This window comes from Coptis chinensis, chromosome 2 (genome assembly GCF_015680905.1).
Source record: "Coptis chinensis isolate HL-2020 chromosome 2, ASM1568090v1, whole genome shotgun sequence".
Taxonomy (NCBI): domain Eukaryota; kingdom Viridiplantae; phylum Streptophyta; class Magnoliopsida; order Ranunculales; family Ranunculaceae; genus Coptis; species Coptis chinensis.
Genome location: NC_141457.1, coordinates 146,383 through 163,218, shown reverse-complemented (window position 1 = coordinate 163,218; position 16,836 = coordinate 146,383). Strand labels below are relative to the sequence as shown.

Here is a 16,836-nt window from a genome sequence, read left to right as displayed (position 1 = left end):
TAATATGAAGGAAGAAGAAGTGAACAGATGCCAAATCCAAGAATGGTACCCAAAGTTCAAATCAGTTTCAATCAAAACCTTAATACATGAGATCCCGGAGACCTTTGTTCATTACCTTCGGAATGATTCGGGACCCTTCATGCTCCCCCAATCCATATCTGGTGAAGATGCCTTACCTAGAAGAATCTACAATCCTGAAGAAGAGGAGGATTTCCAAGTTTCTGAAGGATCTGAAGATGAATCAGAGCAACCTCCTTCACCACCAAGTTTCCCAGAATTTGAGTTAGGTATCAAAGAGTCAATCAGAACACTTGGTGGCGCTGTATTCCCTAAGCTAAATTGGAGTGCCCCAAAAGATTCTGCTTGGATCAGTACAACTGGAAACCTTAGATGCACCTCCTTCGGTGAAATCACACTTTTGTTACGATCCTCAGTATCATTGGTTCATGATCTTTGGCATGCATATGAATCTTGCACTGATAGGACTCCATCTAGACCTCCAACATTTTTTCTTGCCCTTCGAAAGTGGTACTCATCTTTCCATCCTGAAATGGAATTTCGTTGCTTCGTTCAAAATCAACATCTTATTGCAGTCTGCCAGCGAGAGGTCACTGGATTTTATCCTGTTCTTCTGGAGAAAAAATGTGATCTTGAAATTTTAATCCGGGATTTCTTTGAAAAGAATGTGCAGCAAAAGTTTGAATCAGTGAATTACACATTTGATGTTTATGTTACTAGGGATAAACGGGTTAAGCTTTTAGACTTTAATCCTTGGGCCCCCTTCACTTTGCCACTGCTGTTCAGCTGGGAAGAGTTGCAAGATAGTTTTGGAGAAGAGGAGCTGGTGCAGTTCCGGGTTGTAGAGAGTCAGTGTGCTGTTCGACCAAGTCTAAAGACTGCAGTTCCGTATGATTACTTGGATACAAGCCCAGGTAGTGGTTGGGATCAGTTTTTGAGGAGGGCAGATGAAGAATTGCAAAAGCAGGATACACACGAAGGCAAAGAATTTCAATGGGAAGCAGATGAAGATCACTAAGACATTTCTTCTTTGAGTTGAAAGGAACTTGGGATTTGACACTGTGGCCGCAGAAGACAAATCTAGAGATTCGAGTCTGGAGGGAGGCAACTCAGACATCTTTATTCTTCTTATCCCCCTGTTTACATGATCGGGAGAACTAGCGAACAACTTTGAGATATGGTATGGATATCTAACTCTTGTATGGATGATGTCTTTTTATTTCTTACAAACTAGTGAAGTATTATTAGTGCTGCTCATTCTGTAATTTAAAGACAACTTGTTGCTGTTCAATTATGATGTAGTGGATTCATAATTAGTACTGGTGTGGTTATCCTCAACATGCTCTTCATATCCTTATTTACATATATTGCCTTAGCTGTTCATCTCCCCCCCATAGAGCATTTTAAGGATATACATTTTTACCTGTTTGGGAAGCCGGTAAAAGGATCTAATGCTAGTACTTGTGATATGGCATGGAGGTTTAGACCTAAGGAAGGGAAAGCAACGGCGTTTTATAAGGATTATAGGAGGTTTGTTATTGCTAGGACAGATAATAAATGTAATTTTACTGTTGTGGCAATTGGGGATTATCATTCTGGTGGTAATGCGAGGAAAAGGAAGAAGAATCAGAAAGGGTTTGAGAAGAAAACGCTGGTTGCGAAGGAAGAAGGAAATGGGGCGAGTAGTTTAGCTGTGGTTGGGGAGATTGTGAATGACGCGCTTCCCGTGGTGGAATCTGAGGATTCCTTTAGTAGTGGGAAGTACTTGCTTTATAATGGTGGTGGAGATAGATGCAAGAGTATGGACCATTTCTTATGGAGTTTCTTGTGTGCTCTTGGTGAAGCTCAGTATTTAAATAGGACGTTGGTCATAGATTTGAGTATGTGTTTGTCTTCAGTATACAGTACTTTGAATCAGGATGAGGAGGGGAAGGATTTCAGGTTTTACTTTGATTTCGAACATTTGAAAGAATCGGCTTCTGTGTTGGACCAGACCTAGTTTTGGTCTGATTGGGGGAAATGGCAGAAGCAAGACGCGTTGGGTCTTTATCTTGTAGAGGATTTAAAGATTACGCCGATGAAGCTTGCAGATGTGAAGGATACTTTGATTATGAGGAAGTTTGGGTCAGTTGAGCCAGATAACTGGTATAGGGTGTGTGAAGCGGAGACCGAGTCTGTTTTCCAACGGCCATGGCACATGATTTGGAAATCCCGACGGTTGATGGATATTGTGTCAAGGATTACTTCTAGGATGAATTAGGATTATGACTGTGTTCATGTTGTGTGAGGGGAAAAGGCGAAAAATACACAACTCTGGCCTAACTTGGCAGTGGATACTTCGCCTGAATCTCTTATCTCATCTCTACAGTACAAAATTGAAGATGGAAGGAACATATACATTGCAACGGATGAGCCTGATACGTCCTTCTTTGACCCTTTGAAGGACAAGTACACCACCCACTTCCTTGATTACTACAGGGATCTTTGGGATGAGAAAAGTGACTGGTATGCAGAGACCATGAACCTCAACAAAGGGAACCCAGTCGAGTTTGATGGTTACGTGAGGGTGTCAGTTGATACTGAGGTCTTTTTGAGGGGGAAGAAACAAGTTGAAACTTTCAATGATCTGCAGGGATGGTATTAACACTTGCCGTGCAACCAGTTGATTGATATACATGACTAGAGTATCTATTCTGAGATCTGAAGTTTTGCTCGTGGGAAAATGTATGTTGTAAAATTTTCTTTTAGCTGTTTTGCCTGTTTGGAAATTTTACATTCTTATTGCTAGGCACAGCATGTTGTACTTCTGTAACACAAATAGTCATTAGCCACTCTTCAGCTACTTAGAACTTGCATTGTAATCTTGGAAGTTATTGTTTGCATTCACTCTGTTTTAATATTTGACATAAGTATTGTAGACAAGCATGTTGTACCTCTGTAACATGAATAGCCATTAGCCGGTGCTTTCATTTACTTGGAACTCATGTTGTTATCTAGGAACCCATTGTCTGCATTTATCTGCGCTGTCTGTGCTTCTGCTTTTCTATATTGCGGCAACAATCCTTTCACAATTGTAAATTGTGAGCATGGGTCACTATCACTTTTGTTCACCATTAATATGATGCAATGGCTTCACTTATTTATCGATGTAGGACACAGGACAGGGCACAGTATGCAGTTATAAGCATCCTTAAGAACTGACAGGTACCCTCTTTGCCCTAGTTTCTTGTAGCTCAGTTGCAGGATTGCTATATTTTCTTAGCATGATATAGGACATAGAAGAGGTTTTCTTTGGATCATGTTATAGGCCCCTGCTTACATATTAAAAGTTTGGTAGTCTTTTTCACCCTGACCCTTTTATATCAGGTAAGAAGAAAGACACAAAAATAGAGGTTTTTAGGATGCAATACATGTGTCCTGTCACATATTGGGTAGAGCAAACATATTCTCGCCTTCAATTTTGGTGTCCAAAAGGAAGCTAAGATTCGCTAAAACACGTTTCTTCATTTCCACACTTCACTTTCTTTCTCTTACACACTCCAAACACACCAAACACGATACACGCTATACAGGAAGTCGGTTTCAACTAATCGTGTATATGTTATACTTCCCACCAAACACAAATAGGTCGACTATATTGGGATTTTGTGTTCCCTGTTTCTTTAATTGAATGTATATTTTTGTTCTAATCTGAACCCAGTACTTAGGATTGAAATAGAACCACAACCCACTAGTTTTATTTTCCGATAGTAAACCGATCCTAGTTGAGCAAGTATGTCCACCACCTTGACAAATAAATACACAAAAAATGAGTAGAACTACCAATTTCCTAACAAGTTATATGCACTGACAGTTTCAGTCTGTCTTTGGAACCAAATTCGAATTCGTTGAAGATATATATATATATATATATTTTATTAACATCAGAAGTAAATAACTATTATGGTAGAACCATAGAAGCCCTCAAACTTGCTTCTTTCCGAAAATCTCAAACCCAAGTTTGTTTCCAGTCTCAAAATAAATACAAATAAATATGCCAGAAACCACTCGCCAAAGCAAATAGTTGTGGAGCTACAGAACACACAATGGTATCAAATCGCACAAACAGAAGGATATCGAATCGACAAATCACCACGCTAGCATCATTACTAAGCCTGAATAATTCAGTATGTCTATTCTTAGAGCAGGACTGGTCTTACCAAGTATGAGGCAGTTTTATCATCTTGGGACCAAGTTCAAGAAAAGTGCATGAGTAGAACACAAGGTGGATTTACCTGAATCTAAAGAGTTGGGATTCGGATTTCTCTGTTGGTCTGAAGCATTACTAGACGATGCATATGTTGGCACTAGCATCTTGGAGGGGAGATTTGGCACAGGATCGGTTTGAGAACTGAGAACATTAAATACTTCCCTCAAAGAAGGCCTTTGTGTGTGATCCAAGCTAGCACACCATAGACCCACAACTATCAAGCGCTCCATTTGTTGCTTGTCGTATTCCATACTTAGTCTATTGTCAGCAGCTTCGAGATGTTTTCCACTTCCATAGAGCTCCCAAACCCATGCTACCAATCCTCCCTTATTTTCTTCCTCCTTATGTTCAACAGTTCTTCTCCCACAAGCAATTTCCAATGCAACGACCCCAAAACTGTAAACATCTGACTCCTTACCAGCCTTTCCGGTGACAACACACTCAGGAGCCATGTAGTCCAGTGTCCCTGCTATTTTGGTTGTATTTAGCCCACGTTCATGGTCGGCAAACCTTGCCAGCCTAAAATCGCCAAGCTTTGCGTTGAAATCTTCATCCAACATAACATTGCTGGACTTAATATCTCTGTCACAACACACAGATTCAACTCTTTGTGCATATAAGACAGTACCGACGCCAAGCCTAATGCTATCTTGTACCTCAAAACCCAAGTTAGCATAGTTCTTCCTTTAAAGAGATGGAAATCAAGGCTACCATGAGGCATAAACTCATAAACAAGAAGGAATTGGTCTTAGATATCGACTGGTGAAAAGTTTAAGAATTTCTAGCAGGATTGTGGCACACCACTGACACTGCCACTACCACTACCACTGCCAGTGGCTGACATATGTGCGCCAATTAGTCTTCCCCAAACAATTACATTCCAAACACATTAACTTATATTTTCAATCTTAATCTAGCATTCTAGTCTTCGGAGTGGCATAATTTCGCCAAAGGAAAATGCTGTCTGTAGTCAACAAACGTCAGAAGCTTGTTTGACTGGTGTGTGAGTTTTTCTGCTTTGGCACGCCATTGGCAGTGGCTGTGCTGCATCACATCCTTAGGAGCAAAAAACTGCAATCCCTTATCCGCATCCACTGTTATTTGCAGATGCAGTTGAAATGTGCCAAAATACATGGAATATATTAGTTCAAGAGGCTTTCGCGATTAGCATCATTTCATATGAGAAAACTACTTGTTACAAACATGTGTGCGACCTTCCCTCTAATGAATACTCTATGCAAACCATGAAATAAGTTTTTAAGAGAGAAACAATGTGAGTCTAGGAAACCAGGAAGGTCCGAAAACCTAGGTTACATTGACACGGGCACACGTGTCAGTGTCCGACACAGATACGGCGAGCAGTTGAAGATCGACACGGGAATACGGATAGGAATAATTAATTAATTTTTTAATAATTATAAATTTATTAAATTAGATGGTCTCGGACGTGTAAACTGCAGTGCTAATAAGTTACTAGCAATAGCCAAACTTTCAGCTCCTTGCCTCATTGTATTAGGCTGCAATTCACATGTCTAAATAGAAACTATCTAGGTTACATTGACATGGGTAGGTGTGTCCGTATCGGACACGGATACGAATTGTTGGACATGGCAAAATATCAAAATTCAAGGTAAATTACATACAATATGTGTCCGACACGGACACGTGAATATGTATCCGATAGATTTTTTTTCAAAATATGGCGTGTCTATGTAACCTACCCGAAAACCAATCTCAACATTTGAAAATATTGCGGCCTTGCAGGATATTTGAGTCACCTGTTCTTCACTAAGACCGACTTGTCCAATTGGTGGTTGAGAAAAGAAAGCAGATGGTACATTTCTACCAAAAATAAGAAAAACAATAAAAAAGCCCATTAAACACTTAGACAGTAAAACTAGTTCTGTGTCACCTGATTCTATCTCAAGAAGTCAAGAGGGGGGAACCAGGGCGAATCATTAAAGACGAAGGATAAAACTGAATGGTAGGCAAATAAAAGAAGAAAAAACAGGAAAAGGAAAGTTGTACTGAATGTATGTTATTCCGGTAGTGAGCAATGAACAGCATGCATGTATCCAACACGCCTAGTATCCTCTTCAATTCTTCAAAGGAATGCACACTTTCAATGAGTCCTCACTGTTCAATGTTCTGAAACACTACCTATTCTGAACCTTTATTCTACATTCCAGAGCACTCGCTTCGGCTCTTATATTGGTTAATAAGAAAACTATTGAAATTGTTTTGGTATTACTAGAAGACTAATTAATTTCACAACAAATACAATTAATCAATCAAAAGTTTGAGTACAGTGAAAGAAAAGGCCATGAGAACGTTCTAGTGGGTAACCTGCAAGTTCGGCAAAAGATTGAAAGATAAAGATAGAACTTAAGCTAAGGTGATTCAGGGGTTTATTTTTCAATTTCCTAGATACCTAATCCTCCACCAATATCACCTTAGGAGAAAGCTGCAAAGACCCTCAAAGTTTTGTAGTTTTCAAATGGCAGCAAGGTTTTTATTTCTTTATTGTATTTGCATTTTCTTTGATGGATAATTTGGTCGTGCGAACACCTACAAGACAAGCAAAACCCTCAGATCACCCTATTTCTAGTTCTATTTTGATCAACAAACTTTACAAATAGGGGGCTCTCCAATTGTCACTACAAATACAAATCTGATGTACACAACAATAAAATGTGTTAGATTAAGATACCATGCAACGGGAGTCAAATTCAATCTGTCAGTAGCATCACCAACGGCCCAGATAGAAGGAACAGAAGTGCGGGAGTATTCATCAACCTGAAATGAAACAATTAAGTAGTATGCAATTTGATCCTACATAACAAGAAAGAAAACTCAGAAGCCAATTAATACTAATTACCTCTATAGCTCCATTTTTTTTCATTTTCACCCCAGCATGGCAGCATCCTCTAGTCTTAGGTTCTGCCGTTCTGGGATACAGAAAAATCCAAGGGAAAAAAATAGTTAAAAGCAGGTTTTCTAAAGGAAAGTAGAGCGAAAAACAAAAGGTGTCCACAACAAGATCAAAATAACCTTAGTATTTGGTCTACGCCCAGTCGCAAACATGATATGAGAGAAACCGTCAAGAGTTTCTTCGTTAGTCTTCAGAGACAGTGACCCATCTTGTGCTTTTAGAATTGCCTCGGGAGATTCCTCAGCGTACCTGTTCTTAAGGAAACATATCTAGGTGGCACTGCATACCGATCACTGGTATCCACCTCCTTCACAACTAGCTAGGAGCGTAGTAGGAATCCGTGGTAAACATAGACGATCTCATCATGTAGAGAAAAGATCATAACATACGTTTGGAATTCCATTATCCACCACCAAACACTGATCAGATCATCATCTTGTTTGAGAGTTGATCCGAAAGGGTACGTAGGCAGCTCTCCGGAGTCCAGTCTCCCAATCCCAATCTCAGTTGCCCCCTATATTCACCAGTTTCATCTAGTTTAGGTGGATTCATGCAAAATCATAAGGAAGTTGTAAAATGTCTCTACTACGTGTGCAAGCAAAAATTAAACTGTCGAATGACAGCCTCTATTAGACTTTAGATTATAATGTCCATGCTAGTTTTATTAGGTTATAGCAAGATGCCGATCTTACCTGGGATCGCAAATCGCAGGCTAAACCTCATCTTCTTCTATGTCGAGTTGTTGATACTGGTAGATGATGGCATGAATCCAATTTTGACACTCATGTAAACTACATAAAGGAAGGTTGTTACATTCGTGACTGGGCAGTGCTAATAAAGCTTGCAAAACAACTTATGTAATCAAATTGTCCATCTATTCGTGTTTGTTCCAACTATTAGTAACTCTTATGTATTGTCTAACTTGTCCACAGTGCAAGTTTAATTTGGTGAATATTTTGGCAGATAAAAGCCCCACAGAAAAGAGTTTGAGAAGATACTTCATGAACACAGGTTAGCTTATATTACATTTTAATTTTTTCTTTATCACACTCAATCCATTGAAATGGGACGGAATAATGAGTGCTTGTGTTCCCATAACACGTGAAGAGCACTACCAAAAAAATGAGTTTACCCAACATACCCCATAGAGATTACCCGACGGTTCCCATCTGTAGGACGTTCCCTGCAAAGTTTATCCGTCGGGTATTATTTTGCCATCCGTCCAGTGAGTTATTCCAGCACTTCACGTGTTTTGGTTATAACCGACAGTTGTGCGAGAGCTTTTATCCATCGGATAGTTTGACGGTTTTTAACCCTCATTTCTTTCCGACAGACGCCATAAATATGCCGACTGTTGATTAAATTTTCGTTGTACTTATTAACCGTCCGATTTGTTCATGCGAGTTTCAGCCGTTGGCATATCTATTCCAATTATGAGGCGCCAAACCAATTTCAGTTCCCACTCTAAATTTTCTGAAAAAATCAAAAAATAAAGAAAACCCTACCTATTATCCCTCTCACTCAAGCCTGCTGTAGGTTGCCTTCCCCTCACTCACGCTTCAAGAAGGTAACACCTTCTCAAATCCCTCACTCCCTCTCACTCGCTCTCTCTCTCACCCACATTCAATTCAATGTAAAATCAAGTTTTAATTGCATTAATACGAATAATCTCTTGTTTTGACGATTTTGTAGGTTGTTTTGTAACACTTCATCAGGTTGAAGACATCAAGGTAAATAATTAGGGTTAGTTTGAGTATTTTTTAATAAATTTGATTATTTCAGAAATGGGGTTTAGTTAAAATTTGAGTTTTTTTTTTTTGCATTTGTTTTTTTTGTAGTTGAGTTCAACTGGAACTCCGTTGCCATAATTTATGGTAAGTACGTTTTCCAATTTGCTTTCTGTGTTTTGACGAATACTTTGCAAAGTATATGTCACCAAAATTTATCAACAACTTAAATGCACAAGCTATATGAGCTAAGATTTCTTATCTCTATAACTCACGAATGAAATTTGACAAGTTGTTATTTTTCATTGTTACATCAAGAATTTCGTTTCCCAAGATAAATTTGTTCAGACCAACAAATTAGGTCAACAAAATAATAATTAAAAAAAACAGAAAAACAAAATAATAACTTTGCCGCTTCATCCCTCTCTCACTCTCACTCTCACAATTCCACTCGAAAAGGTAACGACCCACTCTCAATCTTAAACATTTAATTTTAAATTCATTAATTCTCAATATCAAAATTTGATTTCTTTTGTTTCGGTGTTTTTTAGGGTGCTTTGTAGCACTTTATCAAGTTGAAGCCATCAAGGTAAATAATTGGTTAAAATTTATAAGCCATCAAGGTAATAAATTTGATTATTTTGATTAAAATTTGATTTTTTTCCTTTTGCATTTGGTTTTTTTGTAGTAGTTGTGTTGTACAACTTCACCTCTGTAAGTAAACGTTCCTCTTCTGTTAAACAAATATTTCATCAACGTTTTAGTTCTTGAAATTGGATTGAACCTATTTTTTTTATTTCATTACATGTTTTACAGTTTTCTGGTAAACTTTCTGTAACTTGATTAAGCCTCATGAAAGTACTACTGTTGACGGTACTACTGTTGTTGTTCCTCATTAAAGTACTACTGTTATGTTTGTTTTGTGTTTTTAGTGTTTTATAAGTAGGATTTAAGTAATACCAACTGTGGGTTTAGTTTCTTTTTTGGATTACTATGTGTTAAATGGTTTAGATTTGTTGAAACTTGTGTTTTGATGGTCATAAACCAACTTAAGGTTTTGTTTATTATGTTTTAACTTCTTGGTAGACTAATTAGCTTTTTATACATGTATAATGGTTATAACTTATAAGATGACTTTATATTTAGCTTGTTTGTATCTAATATAATTGCGAAAAATATAAGTTGTTCATTGCATTGATCTATTCCAAAACATAAGTATGTGGTTTTTTGGGAAATTATTTAAGATGTGTTTTCCTTTTAAAAGATGTATTAATATGTGTTTGACTCTAGTTTCATCTAATTGTGTACTCTATTTTGGTACTGAATATTAGGTTAGTGTATGCGTAGAGTTAGCTTGAAGTCAATGTATGCCTAGAGTTAGCATTGGAAGTCCCTCCACAGTTCACGCTTCACACTGGGCAGCATCTCAAATCTTTATTTACCTCTACACTTCCCTTTTCCTACTACATTCTTTCTATTTGAAATTATGCATGCACTGTAATGGAAAACCATGGTGTTGGTTGTAGTACTAGCACTGCTTCAGCCAATGCTTTTTATGAAGGCAGAGTCCTTTCCAGCTCTATCTGACAAAATAACTGTGCTGCCTGGGCAACCCCATGTTAGCTTCCAGCAGTATTCAGGCTATGTTACTATAGATGTGAAGAAAAAAAGATCTCTATTTTACTACTTTGTTGAAGCAGAGATGGATCCAGCTTCAAAGCCTCTTGCTCTCTGGTTGAACGGAGGTCAGCACTTCCGCCTCACTTAATTATAAGACGTTTATGTGTAGGGGAAAGAAGGAGCAAACTCTTTTTCTTTTTCTATGTTCCTATGAGAAGATTCAAATATCTTTTTGTTTTCTTTGTAGGTCCTGGTTGTTCTTCTTTGGGTGTTGGAGCATTTTCTGAAAATGGGCCTTTTAGACCAAGTGGAAAGGTTTTGGTGAGAAATGAGCATAGCTGGAATACAGGTATCCATTTAATATCTCTTGAATGTACTTTCTCTTTACATTTATGTACAATGAGTGGTTTAAGATCAGCTTTGCAAATTGATACTTGATTCACATTTGTTCTGCAGAAGGAAATATGTTATACTTGGAGACCAGTGGGTGTTGGATTCTCTTTCTCCAATCAAACCTCTTTTGAGACTATATATGACAAGATAACAGGCATGTCTCATCACTTTGAACAATTACTTATTGACAGTACTTGAAATCAAGTGAGTTTGTGATACATTTTAAGTGCTACTACGTACTTGGATTCAAATTAAAGTCCATTTGTATTTAGATTACCAAAAATCTCTTTGAGGAAACTGTAAGCCAGGGATAATCTTCTGTTTTTGCTACACTGGTTTGATAAGTTTCCGCAGTACAGCAAACGGAACTATTTATTACCGGGGAAAGCTATGCAGGTAAAACTAGAATGTTTGTCAATCTCATCGTCATTTGTTCATCGTAGAACATAAGAGCAAGACTGATTACGAGAATGTTGCAATTACCAGGGCATTATATCCCACAACTTGCAGAGATGATGATTCAATTCAACAAAAAGAAAATGTTGTTTAATTTGAAAGGAATTGTTGTAAGTAGCTAAAAGAATTCAACTTAAGGAGTTTATTTGAAATGATAATAAGTTAAACATAAATCTTGTTGGATGATTTTGTTTGAGCTGATGTCTTAATTTTCCATTCCAGTTGGGCAATCCTGTGCTAGAATTTGAGACAGATTTCAATTCAAGAGCTGAGTACTTCTGGTCTGGATTGATATCAGATGCTACATACAAAATTTTCACATCAGCTTGTAATTATTGTCGATATGTGAGCGAATACTACAGGGAATCTGTTTCCCCTATATGCTCAATGGTAATGTCCCAAGTGGGTAAAGAAGCAAGTAGATTTGTAGATAAGTACGATGTCACCCTAGATGTTTGCACATCATCGGTCTTCTCACAATCCAAGATTATCAGTCCCCAAGTGAGTTGATCCATAGTATTTCTACTCTTCTCTAATGAACTGATTTAGTTTACCCCTCTTTCTTTCTTGTCCCTCAATATATCTTTTTCCTTCTAATCCACAGCAAGTCACTCAGAGTGTTGATGTATGCATTGAAGATGAAACTGTAAATTATTTGAACCGAAATGATGTACAGAAAGCTCTCCATGCCCGTCTCGTGGGAGTAAACAGGTGGACAGTTTGCAGCAAATAAAATCTCTTACCTTAGTCCAACAAATTATACAGTTAGAGCATTTGTGAAGAGTGTACTCGTGACATTAACCTTAAAACAGGTAAGCACCATTGTGCCACTAGTTCAAAATGTTAACTTGATGAGTACCTCATGAAAGGAGAATATATAACTAATCAACTCTAACATTAGAATCATAAAGTTAACAGTCGTAACGAACGAACCAAACTCCTATGAACATTAGGAGTCTATTTCATGAGGATCCTTTTTTAGAATCCTTGTGGCGATTACTCTCCACCAAGTATATTGTAAGTGTATATTAACACTGCAAAGCTCTTACGAAGAAGCTTTTATCATGTTATGCTTTATGTTCTCTCTAAATAAGCTATTCATTGATTTTTATTTTTTTTTATTGGTACCCTCTTTCTTTTGTAGTGCTGGGATTTCTTGGATCCATATCTTCTCAAGTGAAGTGAATAATTGTTTAATTCTTTCTTAACATGTATGCAGCATCTATCCTGGATTATGATGTACTTAAAGAAGAGATACCCACGATCAACGTCGTAGGCTGAATTGTCAAAGCCGGAATCCTAGTCCTAGTTTACAGGTGAAGTATCAATGATAGCAGCAGTAAGAGTAGGCTAAGTACCTTCCTGTCTACAATGTGGGGCAAAACTCCTGGCTCGGCCTTTACAACTTTTGGGCTAGGCATTTTTTCAGAGGTTTCCCTTGGGGTCTCACTCTCATGCTTTCAAGGAGTGAACTCAACAGAGGACTTGCGAGATCTAGTTGGGGAAACTTTGCTATATGGTCTTCTTTTGTCCGCAACATTTATTATTTAGGAGTGGGTATTTCTTCTTAGAGTCAACACCGACGGCCACTGCCGACCGAGCGTTTTCTGAAGGTCTTGTGATGTTGGGATGGATTATTTGAAGAGTTTTTTTTTTTTTTGTAATAATTGTGATGTTGGGATACTTGAAAGAATCTTTATTTTTTTAAATGACCAATATTTTTTTTTAATAAACAAAACTAATATCCGACGGACAAAGGTTGTCGCGTAGAAGCAATACCCGACAGTCATTAACAGCAGCAACAACTGTTGGAATACCCAACGGTCACTAGCACCTGACCTACCCGACGGCCTATAACACCTGTCCTATCCGACGGCTAGTGATAGCAGGTTTATCCGACGGTTCACAACAGCAGTCCATATCCGACGGTTCACAACAGCAGGCATACCCGACGGTCCAAGGCAGTGGGAATAGCTATCGGCAAAGATCATCAAACCCGACGGCTTGTTCTGACTGTTAATAATTGTCGGAAGCCTATGCCGACCGAGCGTTTTCCGACGGTTGTGTGACAGTTTTGGTCTGTCGGGTAATACCTTTAGCGACAGTCATTATCAGTCGGGTAAAGTCGTTTCTTTTGTAGTGGAGGTTTCTAACAAAAAGAAGGAAATTTTAATAGTTATTTCGAATTAGAGAACGATGAGCGTATCAACCATGCTGCATTGAAAAATGCTTAAAGGGTTTTTTTTTTAAAGCATTAACCTTATAGTCTTTCACTCTTTCAGATGATTTATGATTTTCTAGCAGTAACCTAATATCTGAACACAGGTTGCTTCATTTAATGGGAAAACGTATATTCTGCAGTAACATCACATTATGCTATTTTGAAGACAAATGACTTTTTTTCTAGAAGCTTTTTCGAGTCTTATTCCTTGGAAGATATTTTCAAACCTCTTTTGAATAATATGGTAAGTTATGAAACAAGAGCATGTCTTCAGTGCGCAGGTCGTATGGTGCGCAGGTAATGTGGGCCTTTGGATCAGTACTTTTGCCATGCAATACACACGCACCCCTTGGTATGAGTGGCCCAGATTTGATACGACCTGCGCACCATAGATTTAGCCATGAAACAATGGTTTGAATAGTAATTGATGATTTCGGGCGAGTACCTTTCCACTTGTTTGTATGTTGGTAAATGTGGGACCGATGTCTATCTTGTATTGTTGCCTGTTACACGTTAATTATGGGTTTTAGTACTGTGGGAATGAAACAATGAGTAAATGCTTTGAACATGTGAGTTATCTGTATGAATCTTGTGCAACACGTTGAACAATTTTGTGTTGGAATATCTTGTATTTCAAAGTACTAAGGGTGTGTTTGTTAAATTTTAACTCATGGAAATGAAAGGAAATAAAATAGGTGGTGGTACACTATGGAATGGAATGGAAAAGAAATAATTTTAAATGGTATGTGTTTGGTAAACTGGAGAAAGGAAAGTAAAAACTGGGGAAAGGAATAATCATGTTTGTTTGCAAAAGCTATGGAAATGAATAATTGTATTGTTGGGTCATGGGTGTATTAGTAGTAAGTCCATATCTATCTATTTCCTTTCCTTTCCTTTCCACAAAAATTTCAGGGGTTAGCTAAGGACACAAAACCTTTTCCATTTCTATGATTTTGTTTCCATATGGAATAACTCATTTCCTTTCCATGGGTTTCCATGGGTAAACAAACGCCTTAAAAACTATGGAAAAGGTGGACCACTCTTATTTTCCTTTCCTCTCCATAGTGTTTCCATCATATCCATAACAAACACACCCTTATTGTGTGCAAAGTGAAGGAGATGAACAAAGAGTGTTCTCTCCACTTTAGTGCATAGAAGATATCCACCACTAACTATGTGAGTATATTAGGACTTCCTCTACCATAAGGGCGTGCCCTTAGGGTACAAAGGTTTTGTGTTAGGAGGGAGAATTCACCCAAAGCCACACACGCCCGCCTGCACTGAGTAGAGTTGGGTTCGGGCTTGGGCTTTCTGTGTGTCTAGGTAGTGGCTTGGCCAATTGCCTAACCTTGTTTTGCTTTAGTAGCAAGTTTCGGACTTCTAGTAGGTTTCCTTTTCTGTTTTGGAAACCGACCTTACCTCTATATAATCAGGAATGTGCGTCCATATAGAGATACGAATAGAAACAGATCTCACACAAACAAAACCCTAGCTTTCTCTTTCTCTTCTTACTGTCAGCCGTCAGAGAGAGTTATTATGCCGTTCTAGAGAGAAGTCTGATTAGTGTAAAACCAGCCTTTTGTAACCATTGAATACTATGAGAAGAAGACGCCATTATAGCCTTTCTGCACCAGTGGAAGGGGCGAAATCTTTCCCTAAGGATGATAGTCTTATCGACGCCTTCGTTGTTCACTGTTCCTTCTGTTCTATTCTAGTTGTTGTTCTTATACAACTATTATATCAGTTTGTTGTGGACTCTAATAAAATTAATTAGCTATATTCCAATAAAATTTACCTGTAAAAAAAAACCATTCGTTTCGAACTCCCAACAAGTAGGATAAATCCAAACATAAGTACAAAAACAAGAGCATATTCAGCATATTCCTTCTCATGCTAAAACAAGTACGATGGTATAAGAAAGTGAAAGGGAGCACTGAAATTAGATGAATCGCTCTTTAGCTTCTTAGCACATAACCTTTTATGTTTGATTTGCTACTTGTATTCATGTTTTAATGAATTATCAGTGTGGTCTTGAGTAAACAACAACACTTTTGTTGTAGTTGTAATCATAATACAAAATATCAGGATATGACAAAATATCAATTCCTGATTTATGGATATGTATCGTGGATATATCCTTCTCTTTGGAGATATTTGACATTATTTCATATGTAAATATCGTAGATATATCTAAAATATTGATAAATATCGTAGATATTATGGATATTTTTTGATATATCATGATATATAATTTATATTTATTTGAAATATAATGATAAATATTAAATAAAATTATTACATACACAAAATATCGCTAAAACATCCCCAAATATCACTAAATATCGTAAATATCGTTAAAATATCGTCGATATTTACAATCTTATATATTTCTAAACATATCGTGATATTTATATATCTTTTGTTAAATATGGCTATATATTGCGATATTTTGTACTATGGTTAGGGGTGTAACATGGGGTGGGTCGGGTCAACTACGGGTCAAATAGTGATGGGTCGGGGCGGGTTGAAGTGTCATGTCTTAGTACCATCACCCTGCCTGTTGGGTCAGCTTACGGGGCGGGTCATCCGGGTAGGGTGGAAATTATCATTTTAACCCAATTTCACCCAGAAAAAAACTTTCTAATTCTGCAAGTAATATATTTTCAATTCACAACATAGAGAAAAAAAAATAGAATCAATCAATTAAAAATAAACAAAAATAAAAAAAACTTGAACTAAAACCCAAAACCATATCTGTAAATTTGAAACTTTTTTTTCGTGATTTATCATTTGTAAATTGATTATTTTCCATAGCATGATAAAATGAAGATGGAAGCGAGGATCTATGGTACAAAACAATAAAATATAAACTAAAAGAATTTGAAATTAATACAAAGATGAATGATTCATTTTCTTCAAATTTTGAAAGTTGAATTTGAACTTTTGATATTTGCCCAATGTTCAAATTTGAATATTTGAAATTGATGTTGAACTCATAAATTTGTATTAATATCTCCCAAATTCCTACAAAAGTTAAAAGAAAATATAAACAAAATACAAAAATATTAGAGTTAGAGTCTTGAAATTGTGCGGGTTAACGGGGTTGGGTCAATGGCTTTTGACACAGTGCGGGTCGGGCGGCTTGACGGGTCGGGTTTGAGCATAAAACTTACACCCATAGACCGACCGCGTAAAAACGGTGGCGGGTCTATTTTTGGGT

At 37.4% G+C, this 16,836-nt stretch overlaps 2 protein-coding genes and 2 pseudogenes across 6 annotated transcripts; 3 read left to right on the top strand and 1 right to left on the bottom strand.

Moving 5' to 3' along the window:
* The first annotated feature begins 4 nt into the window (after positions 1–4).
* On the top strand, positions 5–14,257 carry LOC147514204 (uncharacterized). Of its 3 annotated transcripts, none has more exons than XR_015207059.1 (4): positions 5–1,198; positions 3,171–3,222; positions 8,163–8,210; positions 13,898–14,257. XR_015207059.1 is itself a non-coding variant. In XM_086581623.1 (1 exon), the coding sequence occupies exon 1, from the start codon at positions 5–7 to the stop codon at positions 1,034–1,036; it is 1,032 nt and encodes a 343-aa protein (XP_086437749.1). In that variant the 3' UTR covers positions 1,037–1,356. The 3 variants fall into 3 exon arrangements, 1 of the variants encoding a protein (XP_086437749.1); XR_015207057.1 differs by having other exon boundaries at positions 13,721–14,257; XM_086581623.1 differs by lacking the exons at positions 3,171–3,222; positions 8,163–8,210; positions 13,898–14,257 and having other exon boundaries at positions 5–1,356.
* Positions 1,358–2,918, top strand: LOC147514207 (uncharacterized; annotated as a pseudogene). The gene has a single exon (XR_015207047.1). The product of XR_015207047.1 is annotated as an uncharacterized LOC147514207 (transcript).
* LOC147514206 (L-type lectin-domain containing receptor kinase IX.1-like) lies at positions 4,237–8,345 on the bottom strand. The gene is made up of 4 exons (XM_086595034.1): positions 8,341–8,345; positions 7,146–7,215; positions 6,978–7,063; positions 4,237–4,951 (listed from the first exon to the last, which is right to left on the bottom strand). Exons 1-4 carry the CDS (start codon positions 8,343–8,345, stop codon positions 4,237–4,239), a joined length of 876 nt encoding a protein of 291 aa, XP_086451160.1.
* On the top strand, positions 10,433–13,133 carry LOC147514205 (serine carboxypeptidase-like 45; annotated as a pseudogene). The gene is made up of 8 exons (XR_015207062.1): positions 10,433–10,671; positions 10,794–10,895; positions 11,003–11,093; positions 11,244–11,335; positions 11,426–11,505; positions 11,618–11,896; positions 12,000–12,207; positions 12,615–13,133. The product of XR_015207062.1 is annotated as a serine carboxypeptidase-like 45 (transcript).
* Positions 14,258–16,836: the final 2,579 nt, after the last annotated feature.